We start from the raw sequence: 18,436 nt of genomic DNA, 5'->3' as shown, positions 1-18,436 counted from the left end.
GATCTTGAAGTGTTCGCACTGAAAGAAAATGGGTAGAGTTAAGTAAGAGGAATCTGATTTCTTTAATGCGAACGTAATTGGATTTCTAGGAGTCTTACCCATCTTTTGTGCGGGGGATGCGCAATACATGCAAAGTTTCAGGGATTTTCTCCTAGATTTTTCTTGTAGTGACAATGGGCCTTTGATGAAACCAATTTCCATAGGTTGTGGTGTATCCTTAGACATATAGGAGGGTGAAGGAAGGTACTTCTCAGAACGTCTTTCCCTGAGACGCCTATCTATGTTAATGGAAAGAGAAAAAAGTTCTTCAAGGGTATCTGGGATGCCAACACGAGAGAGCTCATCTTTAACTTTCTCAGATAACCCAAGATGAAATTGATTTTTTAGAGAAACATCATTCCACAAAGAATCCCTTGCAGATATCTTAAATTGAGTGATATACACCTCCACCGGATTCTTTGATTGTTTCAAGGACCTCAAGGAATTTTCTGCAGAAATTTGTTTGAAAGAATCATCATATAATGCTGACTGCTGACATCTCAGCAAAAAACATATCTAGGGAACCCAGAATGGAGTCATGTTTTTCATAAAACGTATCCGCCCAGGTCCTAGGCTCCCCCCTTAGATATGATATCACGGTTAAAACTCTTATCCTCTCTGAGGGGTAGGTTCTGGGATTAAGATAAAAAAGAAGCATACAGGAATTTTTGAATTCCCTAAATTGGGAACGAACACCAGAAAACCTTTCAGGAGATGAGACTAAAGGTTCTGGTTGTGTCTCTGAAGGAATAGGTTTAATGGTTAGAACTTCCCTTAAACAGGCTTTTAGAGCTAGGTTTTCAACTTGCAATTTGTGGAAAGAACTTGCCAAAATGTCCATTCTATCGGACAAATATTTAATTTGTTCTGCTATTGGATTTTGATCCATAGTAACAGTATAAGGAGTTCTCAACAGGAAACAAAGGCCTAGATTTGGAGTTCGGCGGTAGCCGTCAAAACCAGCGTTAGAGGCTCCTAACGCTGGTTTTGGCCGCCCGCTGGTATTTGGAGTCAGTGATTAAAGGGTCTAACGCTCACTTTTCAGCCGCGACTTTTCCATACAGCAGATCCCCCTACGCCATTTGCGTAGCCTATCTTTTCAATGGGATCTTCCTAACGCCGGTATTTAGAGTCGTTTCTGAAGTGAGCGTTAGAGCTCTAACGACAAAACTCCAGCCGCCTGAAAATAGCAGGAGTTAAGAGCTTTCTGGCTAACGCCGGTTCATAAAGCTCTTAACTACTGTACCCTAAAGTACACTAACACCCATAAACTACCTATGTACCCCTAAACCGAGCTCCCCCCACATCGCCGCCACTCGATTAAAATATTTTAACCCCTAATCTGCCGACCGCCACCTACGTTATACTTATGTACCCCTAATCTGCTGCCCCTAACCCCGCCGACCCCTATATTATATTTATTAACCCCTAATCTGCCCCCCTCAACGTCGCCTCCACCTGCCTACACTTATTAACCCCTAATCTGCCGAGCGGACCGCACCGCTACTATAATAAAGTTATTAACCCCTAACCCGCCTCACTAACCCTATCATAAATAGTATTAACCCCTAATCTGCCCTCCCTAACATCGCCGACACCTACCTTCAATTATTAACCCCTAATCTGACGACCGGAGCTCATTGCTACTATAATAAATGGATTAACCCCTAAAGCTAAGTCTAACACTAACACTAACACCCCCCTAACTTAAATATAATTTACATCTAACGAAATAAATTAACTCTTATTAAATAAATGATTCCTATTTAAAGCTAAATACTTACCTGTAAAATAAATCCTAATATAGCTACAATATAAATTATAATTATATTATAGCTATTTTAGGATTAATATTTATTTTACAGGCAACTTTGTAATTATTTTAACCAGGTACAATAGCTATTAAATAGTTAAGAACTATTTAATAGTTACCTAGTTAAAATAATAACAAATTTACCTGTAAAATAAATCCTAACCTAAGATATAATTAAACCTAACACTACCCTATCAATAAATTAATTAAATAAACTACCTACAATTACCTACAATTAACCTAACACTACACTATCAATAAATTAATTAAACACAATTCCTACAAATAAATACAATTAAATAAACTAGCTAAAGTACAAAAAATAAAAAAGAACTAAGTTACAAAAAATAAAAAAATATTTACAAACATAAGAAAAATATTACAACAATTTTAAACTAATTACACCTACTCTAAGCCCCCTAATAAAATAACAAAGCCCCCCAAAATAAAAAATTCCCTACCCTATTCTAAATTAAAAAAGTTACAAGCTCTTTTACCTTACCAGCCCTGAACAGGGCCCTTTGCGGGGCATGCCCCAAGAATTTCAGCTCTTTTGCCTGTAAAAAAAAACATACAATACCCCCCCCCCCCAACATTACAACCCACCACCCACATACCCCTAATCTAACCCAAACCCCCCTTAAAGAAACCTAACACTAAGCCCCTGAAGATCATCCTACCTTGTCTTCACCATACCAGGTTCACCGATCCGTCCTGGCTCCAACATCTTCATCCAACCCAAGCGGGGGTTGGCGATCCATCATCCGGTGGCTGAAGAGGTCCAGAAGAGGCTCCAAAGTCTTCCTCCTATCCGGCAAGAAGAGGACATCCGGACCGGCAAACATCTTCTCCAAGCGGCATCTTCGATCTTCGATCTGATCGGAACAGCCAATAGAATGTGAGCTCAATCTGATTGGCTGATTGGATCAGCCAATCGGATTGAACTTGATTCTGATTGGCTGATTCCATCAGCCAATCAGAAAATTCCTACCTTAATTCCGATTGGCTGATAGAATCCTATCAGCCAATCGGAATTCGAGGGACGCCATCTTGGATGACGTCCCTTAAAGGAACCGTCATTCGTCGGGAGACAACGGAAGAAGAGGATGGATCCGCGTCGCCTGCTTCAAGATGGACCCGCTCCGCACCGGATGGAAGAAGATTGAAGATGCCGCTTGGAGAAGATGTTTGCCGGTCCGGATGTCCTCTTCTTGCCGGATAGGAGGAAGACTTTGGAGCCTCTTCTGGACCTCTTCAGCCACCGGATGATGGATCGCCAACCCCCGCTTGGGTTGGATGAAGATGTTGGAGCCAGGACGGATCGGTGAACCTGGTATGGTGAAGACAAGGTAGGATGATCTTCAGGGGCTTAGTGTTAGGTTTCTTTAAGGGGGGTTTGGGTTAGATTAGGGGTATGTGGGTGGTGGGTTGTAATGTTGGGGGGGGGGTATTGTATGTTTTTTTTTACAGGCAAAAGAGCTGAAATTCTTGGGGCATGCCCCGCAAAGGGCCCTGTTCAGGGCTGGTAAGGTAAAAGAGCTTGTAACTTTTTAAATTTAGAATAGGGTAGGGAATTTTTTATTTTGGGGGGCTTTGTTATTTTATTAGGGGGCTTAGAGTAGGTGTAATTAGTTTAAAATTGTTGTAATATTTTTCTTATGTTTGTAAATATTTTTTTATTTTTTGTAACTTAGTTCTTTTTTATTTTTTGTACTTTAGCTAGTTTATTTAATTGTATTTATTTGTAGGAATTGTGTTTAATTAATTTATTGATAGTGTAGTGTTAGGTTAATTGTAGGTAATTGTAGGTAGTTTATTTAATTAATTTATTGATAGGGTAGTGTTAGGTTTAATTATATCTTAGGTTAGGATTTATTTTACAGGTAAATTTGTTATTATTTTAACTAGGTAACTATTAAATAGTTCTTAACTATTTAATAGCTATTGTACCTGGTTAAAATAATTACAAAGTTGCCTGTAAAATAAATATTAATCCTAAAATAGCTATAATATAATTATAATTTATATTGTAGCTATATTAGGATTTATTTTACAGGTAAGTATTTAGCTTTAAATAGGAATCATTTATTTAATAAGAGTTAATTTATTTCGTTAGATGTAAATTATATTTAAGTTAGGGGGGTGTTAGTGTTAGGGTTAGACTTAGCTTTAGGGGTTAATCCATTTATTATAGTAGCGATGAGCTCCGGTCGTCAGATTAGGGGTTAATAATTGAAGGTAGGTGTCGGCGATGTTAGGGAGGGCAGATTAGGGGTTAATACTATTTATGATAGGGTTAGTGAGGCGGATTAGGGGTTAATAACTTTATTATAGTAGCGCTCAGGTCCGCTCGGCAGATTAGGGGTTAATAAGTGTAGGCAGGTGTCGGCGACGTTGAGGGGGCAGATTAGGGGTTAATAAATATAATATAGGGGTCGGCGATGTTAGGGCAGCAGATTAGGGGTACATAGGGATAACGTAGGTTGCGGCGGTTTACGGAGCGGCAGATTAGGGGTTAAAAAAAATATGCAGGGGTCAGCGATAGCGGGGGCGGCAGAATAGGGGTTAATAAGTGTAAGGTTAGGGGTGTTTAGACTCGGGGTACATGTTAGAGTGTTAGGTGCAGACGTAGGAAGTGTTTCCCCATAGGAAACAATGGGGCTGCGTTAGGAGCTGAACGCTGCTTTTTTGCAGGTGTTAGGTTTTTTTTCAGCTCAAACAGCCCCATTGTTTCCTATGGGGGAATCGTGCACGAGCACGTTTTTGAGGCTGGCCACGTCCGTAAGCAACTCTGGTATCGAGAGTTGCATTTGCGGTAAAAATGCTCTACGCTCCTTTTTTGGAGCCTAACGCAGCATTTGTTTGAACTCTCGATACCAGAGTTAAATTTATGGTGCGGCCAGAAAAAAACCCGCGGAGCGTTAACAGCCCTTCTACCGCCAAACTCCAAATCTAGGCCAAAGTTATGGGGTTAACCCCACTATTTCCATTTTGTAAGGCTAGCTAATTGTGTAATGCTAACGTCCTGGCTTAACAGTTATATGCAAGGCTTATTAAACACTATGCTCTAGGTAGTAACTTGGTAAATGGATTTGTTTCTGTTTGTGTCACGGAAGAAACCTTAATTGAAAGCATAGAAGGGTTCCCTCTGTGACTTAATATCTGCCGAATGCAACTGAAGTTAATATATGTACACACTAACACAATGTTTACATTTGGCAATTAGTTACGTTACCTCTAAATGTTCTGAGTAACAGGCAGTCTGACAGGCTGGAAGTCTGTAGCTTAACACTACAGCAAGTTTCGGGTAGGAGAAGCGGTCTGAGCTGTCCATAGCTAATGATGTCTGCGAGGTTAGGGAATATCAGACACGGTGCTGTGAAGGATTTCTCCAATAGAGGTGAAGCCGTTGGGTCTTACGAACAAGCAGGATGCAGGATTGACAGAACAAGCACTCTGAGTCAGGAGGTAACAGAATGAGATGTGAGGTAAGCGTTCTGAGTAACAAGTTGGCAGGTAGCTTTGTAATTGCTAATCTAGAAGGAACTGTGATGCACTGAGTTCTCAATTAGCCAGCAATGAGGGCTAGTAGGAGGTGCCTTATATATGGAGAAGTTGATGAGTTAAAGGGACAGTACACCATAACCAGGTAGTGAACATATAAACCTTACAAGAAAACAGCTAACTGGACAAGATGAAAGCTGTGAGCAGAGCTTAGCGGCCATTTTCAACTGCTAAAAAGCAATCATAGTAACATAGTAGATGAGGTTGAAAAAAGACAGAAGTCCATCGAGTTCAACCTATACAAATCTTAATATACTTCCAATAAAAGCTCAAGTTGAGCTTAAATTAATCCCATTAAAAAGGTGACCTATTTAACACCAGCAGTCATATCCCCGAATTCTGTTTCTAGCCAAAAATGTATCTAGAACAATTTTAAATGTATCTAAGGCATTGGCATTTACTACCTCCTTATGTAATGAGTTCCACAATTTGATTGTTCTTACAGTGAAAAAACGTTTACGTTGCTGGAGATTAAAGTAAATGTAAATTCGATTAAAAACAGGGGCACTTTAATTCATAAAAATTTACATTTCACTCGTGTTGTGAAAATACTTACCTTTTAATCTTGACAGCCACTCCAGCTTCTTCGCCCATCACAAAGCCTCTTCCTGGGTCTAAAATGAGGAATCCAACTTCGTCCAATCACAGCGTTGAATCAGACACGGATTCCCCTGGGGGGGAAGCCATGATTGGAGGATGACCGATCCATCATTTCTGAAGTCAGATATGGCTTGTGACGACCGGGGGTAGCTGGAGCGGCTGTCAAGTTTAAAAGGTATTTTTTCACAACACGAGTGAAATGTAAATTTTGATTAATTAAAATGCCCCTGTTTTTAATCGAATTTTTAAAAAACGGGCACTTTAGCATCAAAATTTACATTCACTTTAAGGGCTCGATTACAAGTTGAGCACAAAATATCACCTTCGTAAAAGTGATATTTGCGCTTTCTTCCTTTCCTCCAGCCTTAAATTGTGACCTCTAGTCACAAACAATTTTCTTGGAATAAACAGAGCTTCCGCCAGCTTTGTATATGGGCCATGAATCATTATTTAAAAGTTTCATGTTCTTCTTTCAAGCTTATAGATGTGGAATACGGAATAAGTATTGGGTCTAGACTGTCCCTTTAAAACAATGCTGTGTGCTGTTGGCAGCCAAAGAGGTTAAATCATTAATTTGTGTGATTGGCATCTAAGGGGATAAAAATCACTATATAGCGGTGTCAAGGGTTTGGCATAGGATAGAGCTTTGGCGAGGATTCATTGTGTGACCCCACCTACAACCGGTAGCCAGTCAGTCTGTCTACAGGCTGTCCAGTATGTGCAATTAACAGCTAGCAACCCTGTGGGCACTGCTGAGCAAGTAGCTCTATACATCTAATACAGCTGGCTAGGAAGCATAGGAAAATAAATGCATAGAATTTTTAGCTGCAAAAATTTGATATATATTTTGCAAAAATACTATTTAAGCCATTTTGTTTTTAAAATATTACACTTTGTTTTCTAACTATAGTATTCCTTTAAGTGTTTAGGTATTTATTTACCACACTAATACTTTCCTACTCTACCAACTCAAGATCACCTGCACCATAACACTCATAAATTCATTGCTGGCTGATCTAAATGACTGATTTCCCTTTCAGGGGAGATTGGCCTGACAACAATTATAACAATGTTGCGCTTGTTGCGCTATTATTGACCCGTATTAGCATACAATGCTTTACTACATTGTTTTTCAAGTTTGCATGGAATAAAAAAAAGGGCAGAGGTAGCTTACTTTAATTACAGAGCAGGGTGGCCTTAGTTACCCAATGTCCAGTGCTACAATTGGGCCACACTGGCTAAGCTTGTCCTGGACTGGCTGTCTGGAATCTGTTACTTTTGTGATGCAGATCGGTAGACTGCCATGATGCATCCTTTGCATTTGGCATTTGCACCATACTCAACAAGATCAGGAACAATGTACTATTCTGAGACCCACTATGGGCCTGGGCTAGGTTATGCAGTTGGTGGCGCATATTACACTCATGGAAAACGCTTAAATTAACATATAAATTACATGACAGCAAATAATACACAAAATACAGTATATGTATATAAATACATTAAATAATTTACCTGTTTTCACTCTAAACAAGATTTTGTATAGCAACAACTAGATACATGCACACATGCCCACAGCCCCACATACAGTGGCAAGAAAAAGTATATGAACTCTTTGGAATTAGTTGGTTTTCTGCATGAATTGGTCATAAAATGTCATCTCATCAACATCAAAGTCACAAGTATAGACAAACACAATGGGCGAGATTACATATGCGGCGTCGGGCACAAAAGCCGGTGTCGCCAAATACAAGTGCGCCGTGCATATTTTACCAGTCACACGCAGTTTTTACTCCCATAAACTAACATAGAACCGGCGTAACAAGTCGGTATCATATATTCAGAGCAAGGACTTTGGCGCGCAGAATAGAGAAATTTTACTCCATTTTCACACGTAGGCAGGTGCAGCAAGCCTTGTGCTGAATATATAAGTACTGTAACTCCCTAGAAGCCTTAACAAACACCTAATGCATGCGCAATATCTACCTCTAAACCGCGATCCCCCCCACCGCAATAACTAATAAAATGTATTAACCCCTAATCCGCCAACAACCACATCACAAAATACCTAGTAAAGTTATTAACCCCTAATCTGCCATCCACCCACAACACAACTACTATTAAAATTATTAACCCCTAAACCGCCAGCCCCCACATCGCAATCTACCTAATAAAGTTATTAACCCCTAAACTGCTAACCCCGCAGCGCAAAGTACTTATTAACACTATTAAACCCTAATCCGCCATCCACCCACAACGCAACTACTATTAAAAGTATTAACCCTGAAACCGCTAACCCCCCACATCACAACCTACCTAATAAAGTTATAAACCCCTTAACCGCCAAACCCCCACAAAGCAAAGTACCTATTTACACTATTAATCCCTAATCCACCATCCACCCACAACGCAACTACTATTAAAAGTATTAACCCCTAAACTACCAACCCCCCAGAACGCAATCTACCTAATTATACTATTAACCCCTAAACCACCAGCCCCCACAACGAAAAATATCAATCTAATAACTAAGCCCCCTAACCTAACACACCATAAATTAACCCCAATTAAACTACAATTACATAAAATAAAAAAGACTAGTTTAAAAAATATTTTAAAATTACACAAAATAAAAAATTCTATCTTTACATGAAAATAAAAAAAAACAAGATCACATAAAAAATAAAAAAACCCTAAAATTAAATTAAAATAAAAAAACTAAGATTACAAAAAAATCTAAGATTACAGAAAAAAAATAAACCTAGTCTTATACCCCTATAAAAATAAAAAGCCACCCCAAAATAGAAAAACCCTAAGCTAACATTCTACTACCAATAGCCCTTAAAAGGGCCTTTTGTAGGGCATTGCCCTAAAGCAATCAGCTCTTTTACTTTAAAAATACAAATTACCCCCTAACAGTAAACCCCCCCCCACCCACCCAACCCCCCAAAATAAAAAAGACCTAACTATAAAAAATAATAATCTATCCATTGGCCCTAAAGGGGTATTTGTATGGGCATTGCCCTTAAAAGGGCAATCAGCTCTTTTACTGCCCATTAAATAAAATAAAAAGCCCCTAAAAAACAAAAACAACCCAAAAAACAAACAAACCTAACACTAACCCCGAAATAGATACTCACCATTCCTGAAGGTCTTCTTCCAGGCGGCTCCATCTTCAATCTTCATTCCGGTGTTGTGGAGTGGAGGCGGCGCCATTTTCAATCTTCATCCAGGTGTCGCCATATATGGGATTCACCCAATGTGCGAGGTGAACTTACGGCCGGCGTGGGTTTTAGTAGTTGCGCTGAAACCTACGCCGTATATATGTAATATCGCCCAATGTGCTTAAGCTTACAACACACAAACAATTATAATTTTTCATGTCTTTATTGAACACATTTCATTAACCACTTCGCTACTGGGAATTCAGAGAAGAACTTGCCCAAAATACTGAAGAATTTTTAATATTTTTGCTATCACTCAATTTAAACAGAAATAGAGCCTTGATGTTTTATTTACCTGTCAGAACTATATATATTTTTTTAAGTAGACAACCCAAGGTATTAATCTAAGCCCATTTTGGTATATTTCATGCCTCCATTTCACTGCAGAATGTAACTGGTCACCACCATCTTAAGTCTGCCAGTATGCAGCATATATATATTATTTTTTTTCCCTGCAGTGTAGTGATTCTCCTCAACTCTCCCACTCCCTAATCCCCTCAAAGAGCTCTTTAACCCTCCCCCTCCCACTAATGGTGGCCATCTTTAGTACTGGCAGTCTGCCAGTACCTATAGATACATATATATTTTTTGTAGTGTAGTGGTCCCCAACTTCCCCCCTTCTGATCGCTAGCCCCCCCACCCCTTTTTTTCTGTAGTGTAGCTCCTCATCCCTTCCCCTACCTTAATTTTTTTTCTGCTGTGTAAGGCCCATCCCACTCCCTCCCACCTCCCTCTACAGCTGGGCGCACACCTGCCTCCCGCTTAGGGTTGCCACCCATCCCTTAAAATACAGAACACTTATAAATTACACATGCTGCAGGGTATGCAGGGAGGAATATGAATAGTGCTGTCCAGAAACACAATACTGAACATGTTCCTCCGTGCACACCCTGCAGCATGTGTAACTCATAAGTGTCCAGGAAAACATGGCTGAGGTGGCAACCCTACTCCCGCTATCCCTCCCACACCCCCCGTTAGCACCAGCGGATGATCATTATAGACGCTGACACACACAGTGTCACCGTCTGTAACTATCTGACACCTGCCTTTATATGGAACTGGAGCCCCAATTGTGCAGGCAGATGCTTGGGGCTCAGAAACATCAGCTCTTGGCTGTAACTTTAAAATGCTATGATTGTGGCTAGGGTTGCCACCTCTGCCATGTTTTTCTGGACACTTATGAGCTACACATGCTGCACGGTATGCAAGGAGGAGCATGAATAGTGCTGTCCAGGATCACTATATGTGTGCTATCCAGGGGTGCAATTCATGTTCCCCCTTGCACACCCTGCAGCATGTGTAACTCATAAGTTTCCAGGAAAACATGGCCGAGGTGGCAACCCTAATTGTGGCTCCTGAGTAAGACTTTACCTATGTGTTTAATATTAGCAAGAGCCAGGGGGGTGAACAAATATTACTCACTATTGAAAAGGGAGTTGATGTTATTTTTGAATATTATGCTAATGTCTGCTAGTATATAAGAGGTAAGATTGGGAGTGTTAAGCAGTTTAGTTGTTGTTTCTTGTTTATTTTTTCTGTACACATTTGTTGCCTGTGAATTGGATGTTTATTTTATTTGTGGCAGACATTGCCTCACAGGTTTGGTAACAATATCTATTTGTGTTGTACATTTATAAATCCAATTACCAGTTAAATAACATTGTTTCTGGCAATGATCACTGCAGTGTAATATATACACTTGTTTGGAGCACGTCCTTAAGGTGAAAATGTGAATAATTCAGTGAAATATTCTCAGCCATATAAACATTAGAAAAAAATAGATTTTAAATGGATTATTTTAATTTTTATTCTCCCTTGCTGTACCTAATTCAAATTCTCCAGCAGAAAAAGGGTCAAGTGACTTTAGCAGCTTTGTATTGCTTTAAATTCAGTTAATTACCACTGGAAGCCTTGTAACCATGCAACAGCAGACTCAGGGTCACGTGACCAATTCTTCTTTATTATTCCCTCTCTGCAGCAGCATACGAGACTAGACAACCTGCACTACTTCAGCAGGATGGACAGTTGCCGCTGAACTATGGAAACCAACCTGCACCTCTGCAGTCTTCTATTAGTCGGGTAAGGAGATATATATAGAATAAAAACATAACAAAAACAAATATGCTGTAATCATCCAATGGAAATTGTGATACCTACCCTGATTATAATGTATTGTGTGTGTATATACATATATAGATGTGTGTATGTTGGTGAGTGTGTGTGTGTATGTATATACAAATATATATGTATGTAGGTGTAGTGTATATATATATATATCCTGTATATACTGTTTGTATACCCTGTTTATCACCTTGTTCTCTCTGATAAATGTACACTGTAAGAATGTATGAATCTATGCTTAATATATTTTCAAAGTGATATATTGCTGAAGATTGCTGCAAACAACAAATGAGAAAAATAGGCTTAGTAGAATAATTGAGCAGAAACATGTCTGGTTTGAATTGCAGCAGCATGATCCTGACATATCTGGGTTTGCTGATATATCTTATATTGTACCCATCAGTTCTCCATGATAAAATACTCATATTTGACTCTGAGCATACGGCAACCTAGAAGGTGCGAAAACACATTAGAGGGCAAGGAAAGTGATTGAAGTTTTTTTAATTTTTTTTTAATGCAGCTTTCATAAAAATTAACCAACTAATTCTAATAAGCATAAAATGGCAGCTAAGCAATGCATTCTATTATTCACAGGGTAAAAAAAAAAAACAACAAGTTTAACCCTTTGGTTGCCAGAGAGGCAGTCAAGATGTTAATAAACTGCAGCACCTATATTTTTCCTGCACTACCTTACTTCACTGACAATACTTTCTATCTTTAGAGAACAGATGACTGTCCAATAACTAGTAGGATTGTTCACGCTTACCGCATTTGACTTTTAACCCTAATTTTTTATTTTAAATAAGCAAATACAAACATATTTTATTGTTATAAGGCACTCAAAATAGTTCTCTCTTTCAAACTATGTTTTACTTGGTAAAATGCAGAACGTGAATCCATTTAAAAATATATTGTAGTTCTGTCAGCAACATTAACATTCTACTGGTGTATTCAGTACATTTTAAATGTAAATATTATCTCACATTTGCCAGGAACATACAAAACAGCCATATGTTTGCATTACTACAAAATTCAACATATTGAAAGCAATATTTGTGTTTTGTACATAAATAAATATGTTAACATGTTACATTCACCTATTAATGATCAGAATAAGCAATGGAAGAAGACAGACATTTTGCAATAGATAGCAAAATAAATATCCAGCAGCCAATAGATGTACTTGTATTCTACCCAGCATCTACATGATTGCATACCAAATATTGCATAACACATTGATAAAGGATTGTGGTGGTTGTAATGTATAGGAAATCTTCTAAATAGATTTTTTTTTACAGAAAATATTTTTTCATTATTGTTGAGAAAAATCTATCACATTATTGTAAAGTCAAATAGTCTATGTTTATATATATATATATATATATATATATATATATATATATATATATATATATATATATTCCCTTGTTAGTTTGTATACTAAAATGCTTTATTTTAGTGTGTGACAAATCTCACTAATGGCTGGTACTTTATTAAACAGTGTTACTGAGACGTGAAGAAATTCTTAACCTTTCTGGCATACAAGGTTTTAACATTTTGTTGAATCTGTTAAGTAGAAAGTTCTGCAAATCCTTAGTGTAATATAGTAAATATAGTCTTTTTTTCCATAGAAAGGATAGATAAGCGCTGTGACGTGTTAAGAAAGACAAATATAGGCTTAGATTTACCTACAAAAACTTGATTCAGCTTTTCTATTTTTTGTCTTCTAACAAACACCATTTTAGTCTGAGTTAGCAAGGGAGAAAATCATGCACAAATTAATTTGTTTTTCATGATTAATTCTTTATGTTTTATGGCAGTTTTGGTCAATTTCTAACAGACTGAATTGATGATGTGCGCAATTTAAAGGGATACTAAACCCAATTTTTTTATTTCATGATTCAGATAGAGCATGAGATTTTAAGCACCTTTCTAATTTACTCCTATTATCAATTTTTCTTTATTCTCTTGCTATCTTGATTTGAAAAAGCAATACTGTAAGCTTTAGAGCCAGACCATTTTTTGTTCAGCACATGGGTAGCACTTGCTGATTTGTGGCAAAATGTAGCAAACCAATCAGCAGCTCTACCAAGGTGCTGAACTAAAAAATGGGCCGGCTCCTAACCTTTTATTAATGCTTTTTTCAAATCAAGATAACATGAGAACAAAGAAAAATTGATAATAGGAGTAAATTAGAAAGTTGCTTAAAATTGCATGCTCTATCTGAATCATGAAAGAAAAAATGAGGGGTTAGTATCCCTTTAAGCATTTCATATCTTTTGTGTAACTTTTTGATCAATGTTTTATAAGGTCCAAACACCTAATTGCAGCTATGGGTCAGTAATATGATTTTTCATGGTTAAATATTGTAATTTTTGTCAATATTTTAACAATTTAATAAAACCTGGACTGTTATCTTTGTTAAATACTAACTCAAGATTTGCCAAAAAAGGAGTGCAAAAAGCAAAGAATTTTCGTGTCAAACTGACCATAATGTACTTTTAAAAAGTAAAACATCTTGAATTGGATTATTTAAAAAAAAATCATGCAGAAATGTGTATAGAACATTTAGGGCTAGATTACAAGTGGAGCGCTAATTTATCACACACCAGCAAATTGGTAAATTTGCCCGTTTGCAGGTGCACGATGAATAACCAGCCATTACAAGTGCCTGGTTTTCGATACCACAAGCTCATCGCTTATAAAACTAACCAGAGATCAGATCTCTGGTTAATTTTAAAAATGCCCCCCAAATGCCCCCAAGATTAAGTGTTAGTTTTTTCTTTTTCCAAAACTGCACCTTTACCACCTGTTACCATTTCTCTGCACCATGAGTCGCTCTTCTTTGTTTCATTCAAAGACCCCACATCAACAAGCCCAATCTGTTGGAAGAAGAGACGACTTGTGGACTCTAGAATCTGGGATATATACTCAGAGATTATTAATATTAGATTTTTATTTTCATTTATTTTATTTGTAATTTCAATTTTCATTTCTAATTCTTTTTTTGAATTGTCCATTTATACCCTTGTGTATCACATTATTTGTACGAATCCATACACATTTGTATTCTATAGGATATATATACATTTTTTATATATACTATTTTTACATTATTATCATATATACCTTACATTATTTATTTTTATTTCATTCACTTCTTAATTTAGCGCCCTCTTCTATACTTTCCTCTTCTCTGAAGAGTGAGTCTAGTTTTCACAAAACTGCACCTAGCATTTTTTTGGGGCTAAAGGGGGCGGCTGTGGGGTGTTAGGGAAAAAAAAACAGCACTGAAAGTGCCTTTACATTGCTGTCTATGAGAACTGTATGTTCCCTGTAAATATATATGAATATGCTTATATAAAACAACAAAAAATATTGGTGCACATCCAACCACTTAAGTCCACTCTTTCATGGCATATTTGTATATGCTTCTGTCTGCCAAATATACTTACATAGCTTCTAATAAGATTGGGATAAATATCTCGCAATAATATGAGCCTATATCTGTGCTGCAAAAACAAATATACTTCTATCTGCTAAATATACTTACATAGTTCAAATAAAATTGGGACTAGCATCTCGCAATAATATTGACTTATATATATTTATGCTGCAAAAAAAAATAAAAAAAAATTCTCCTACATTGGTGTATCCAGTCCACGGCTTCATCCTTACTTGTGGGATATTCTCAATCCCTACAGGAAGTGGCAAAGAGAGTAGTGATGTCCGGTTCATGAACGAATCGTTCATTTGAACCGGATCTTTTCACTGAACTGCATGAATCAGTTCACCAGACTGACCTGATTCGTTTGAAACAGTTCAGTTCCTGAGTCATCAGCAGCACTGGTAATACGATCCTAGAGTGAGTTCTGCTTCTGCTAACTCCTCCTTTGCAATGAATCACACAGCAGAATCTCACTCTAGGATCATATTACCAGTGTTGTTAGTGACTCAAGAAGTGAACTGTTTGCAAACGAATCAGTGTACTGTTAACCCTTTAAGGACACAGCTTTCTGTTTGCTCAATTGTTTTATGACGGAAAGATTCCGTCATATGTCCTTAAGAGGTTAACTAACTCCTTTGCAATGAATCAGTTAACAGTACATGATTCGGTACACTGATACAAATGCACTTTCTTTTATTCCAACTGAACTGATCAAGGTATGCTGCTGTACATACATACTATTGCTATTTACCCTCCCTCTCCCTTCCCAGTTTATAACATAACAGTGCGGGGCTGTTTAAACAATAATTAAAATATAATAGAATGGGTTTACCCTCCCTCTCCCCAGTGCTTGTTATTCATAACAGTGCCTGAAGCACTTAGTCTGAAGTTTATTTTTGTTTTTTAAACCATACAGTGTGGGGCTGTGTAAACAATAATAAACATATAAAAGACTGGTAATGTTAACGGCCTGCCTGAATAACATTACCAGTCTTTTATATGTTTATTATTGTTTACACAGCCCCACACTGTATAGTTTAAAAACAAAATTAAACTTCAGACTAAGTGCTTCAATGCTGCGTGTTCAGAGTCCAGGATTCAGGAGGAGTCAGATTGTTACATAGTGACTCAGGAGTCATGCATTTAAACGATTCAGGAGGAATCGGATTTGCGAGTCAGCAGGCAGAGCATCAGTAAGACACGAATCTGCAGCTCTGTGTCACATGTCCAGTAGGTGAACTGATGAATCGGTTCATGAACCGGTTCACTTTAACGAACCGTCCGAAATGAACCGATTCATCTAAATGAATCGAACTTCCCATCTCTAAAAGAGAGCACACAGCAAAGCTGTCCATATAGCTCCCCTCAGGCTCCGCCCCCCCAGTCATTCTCTTTGCCGCTCTAACTAGTAGCATCTCCACGGGGGTGGTAAAGAGTATGTGGTGTTTAGTTGTAGTTTTTTATTCTTCTATTAAGAGTTTGTTATTTTAAAATAGTGCCGGCTTGTATTATTTACTCTGCAGCAGAAAGTGATGAAGATTTCTGCCGAGAGGAATATGATTTTAGCACCAGTAACTAAAATCCATTGCTGTTCCCATGCAGGACTGTTGAAACCAGAGAACTTCAGTTGGGGGGAACAGTTTGCAGGCTTAACTGCTTCAGGTATGATCAGTCATTTTTCTTACAAGACCTAGTAATGCTAGAAGACTGTCAGCAATCCCCTCTGGGATAGGTAAGGCATTTTTCTTAGACTCTGTATAAGATTAGGGCTTATATTAAGGGCTCTATGCTGGTTGACACTTTTGTGGGCATAATCAATTGCTTTTTAGCATGTTTTTCACTATAATTAAGGTGTTTTTTCAGACTTTAAAACACTTTTGGGGTTTAATTTGCACCTGGCACTTATTTGGACACCTAATCTAGTCAGAACGGCCCCTCCACTCTGGAATGAAGAGGAAGGAGGCCTCATTTTCGCGCCTCAATTGCGCAGTTGTTTTGCCTAGGCAGTTCATGCAGCTTCACGTGGGGAGTCCAGAGGCATCAGAAAAGACTCCAGAGAGGCTTATTTCCTACTAAAATAATCCCTAAGGAAGGTAAAGGCCACAGTGGAAGCTGTGACATAGTACTGTAGTGTGTTTAACCGGTTAATTGCTGTTATTAGCTCTGGTTTGGGCATTAAGGGGTTAATCGGTCTGAAAATTTGTGTGCAATTTCATTAAAATCGGATGTTTATTTGATGGTTTTTTGATGTTTCGATTATAAAGTGTGTACTTTTATTATTTAAAGACACAGTAACGGTTTTGTAAAAAATAATTTTTATTGCATTGAAGATCTGTTTAAGTCTGTCAAACATGTCTGACCCTTCAGATAACCTATGTTCTGTATGTTCAAAGGCCAAGGTGGTTCCCCCATTAAATTTATGTGTGAAGTGTGCCATAGCTTCCAAACAGCTTAAGGACCGTACAATTACACTTAAAGATATAGCCCAAGATGATTCTTTAGCTGAAGGTAGTGAGGATAGCTCACTATCCTCTCCTTCTGTGTCAACACCAGCTATGCCCGCGCAAGCGATGCCCAGTACATCTAGCGCACCAATTGCTATTGCTATGCAGCAGTTAGCAGCAGTAATGGATAATTCTATCGCAGCATTTTTATCCAAACTGCCAGCTTTTCCTAGGAAGCGTGATTGCTCAGTTTTAAATATAGAAAATGAGCAAGCAGACGCAGAGGATAATTTATCTGTAGTGCCCTCACATCAATCTGACTTGGCGGTGAGGGAGGGCCTGTCTGAGGGAGAAATTTCTGACACAGGAAAAGTTTCTCAGCAGGCAGAGCCTGATTCCATAGCATTTAAATTTAAAAGAACACCTCCGCGCCCTACTTAAGGAGGTCCTAGCTACGCTTGATGATTGTGAGCCTTTGGTGGTCCCAGAAAAATTGTGTAATATGGATAAATTCTTAGAGGTCCCAGTACACACTGATGCGTTTCCGATACCTAAGAGGGTGGCGGATATAGTGAATAAGGAGTGGGAGAAGCCAGGTGTACCTTTTGTTCCCCCTCCTATATTTAAGAAAATGTTCCCCATTGTTGACCCCAGAAGGGACGCGTGGCAGACGGTCCCTAAGGTAGAGGGGGCAGTTTCAACGCTAGCTAAGCGCACGACTATACCAATAGAAGACAGTTGTGCTTTCAAAGATCCTATGGATAAAAAATTAGAAGGTTTACTTAAGAAAATTTTTGTTCAACAAGGTTTTCTTCTTCAACCAATTTCTTGCATTATTCCTGTAACCACTGCAGCTGCTTTTTGGTTTGAGGAATTAGAAAACTCGCTCCAGAAGGAGACTTCTTATGATGAAGTCATGGATAGAATTCACGCCCTGAAGTTGGCTAATTCTTTCATTACAGATGCCGCTTTTCAGTTAGCTAAATTAGCGGCGAAAAATTCTGGTTTCGCAATAATGGCACGTAGAGCGCTTTGGCTAAAATCGTGGTCGGCGGATGTGTCGTCCAAAACAAAATTGCTTAATATTCCTTTCAAGGGTAAGACCCTATTCGGGCCAGAGTTGAAAGAAATTATTTCAGATATCACTGGGGGAAAGGGACATGCCCTTCCACAGGATAGACCT

General features: G+C 38.3%; 1 protein-coding gene across 1 annotated transcript in view; it reads left to right on the top strand.

The window, feature by feature from the left end:
- REPS2 (RALBP1 associated Eps domain containing 2) overlaps window positions 1-18,436 on the top strand; it is a 611,369-nt gene that overhangs the window by 254,445 nt on the left and 338,488 nt on the right. The window contains exon 5 of the mRNA XM_053707397.1: window positions 11,219-11,319. Coding sequence (XP_053563372.1) covers window positions 11,219-11,319 — 101 coding nt within the window. The remainder of the gene's footprint in view (window positions 1-11,218; window positions 11,320-18,436) is intronic.

Source organism: Bombina bombina, chromosome 3 (genome assembly GCF_027579735.1).
Source record: "Bombina bombina isolate aBomBom1 chromosome 3, aBomBom1.pri, whole genome shotgun sequence".
Lineage (NCBI taxonomy): Eukaryota > Metazoa > Chordata > Amphibia > Anura > Bombinatoridae > Bombina > Bombina bombina.
This window is presented reverse-complemented; position numbering and strand designations above follow the sequence as displayed.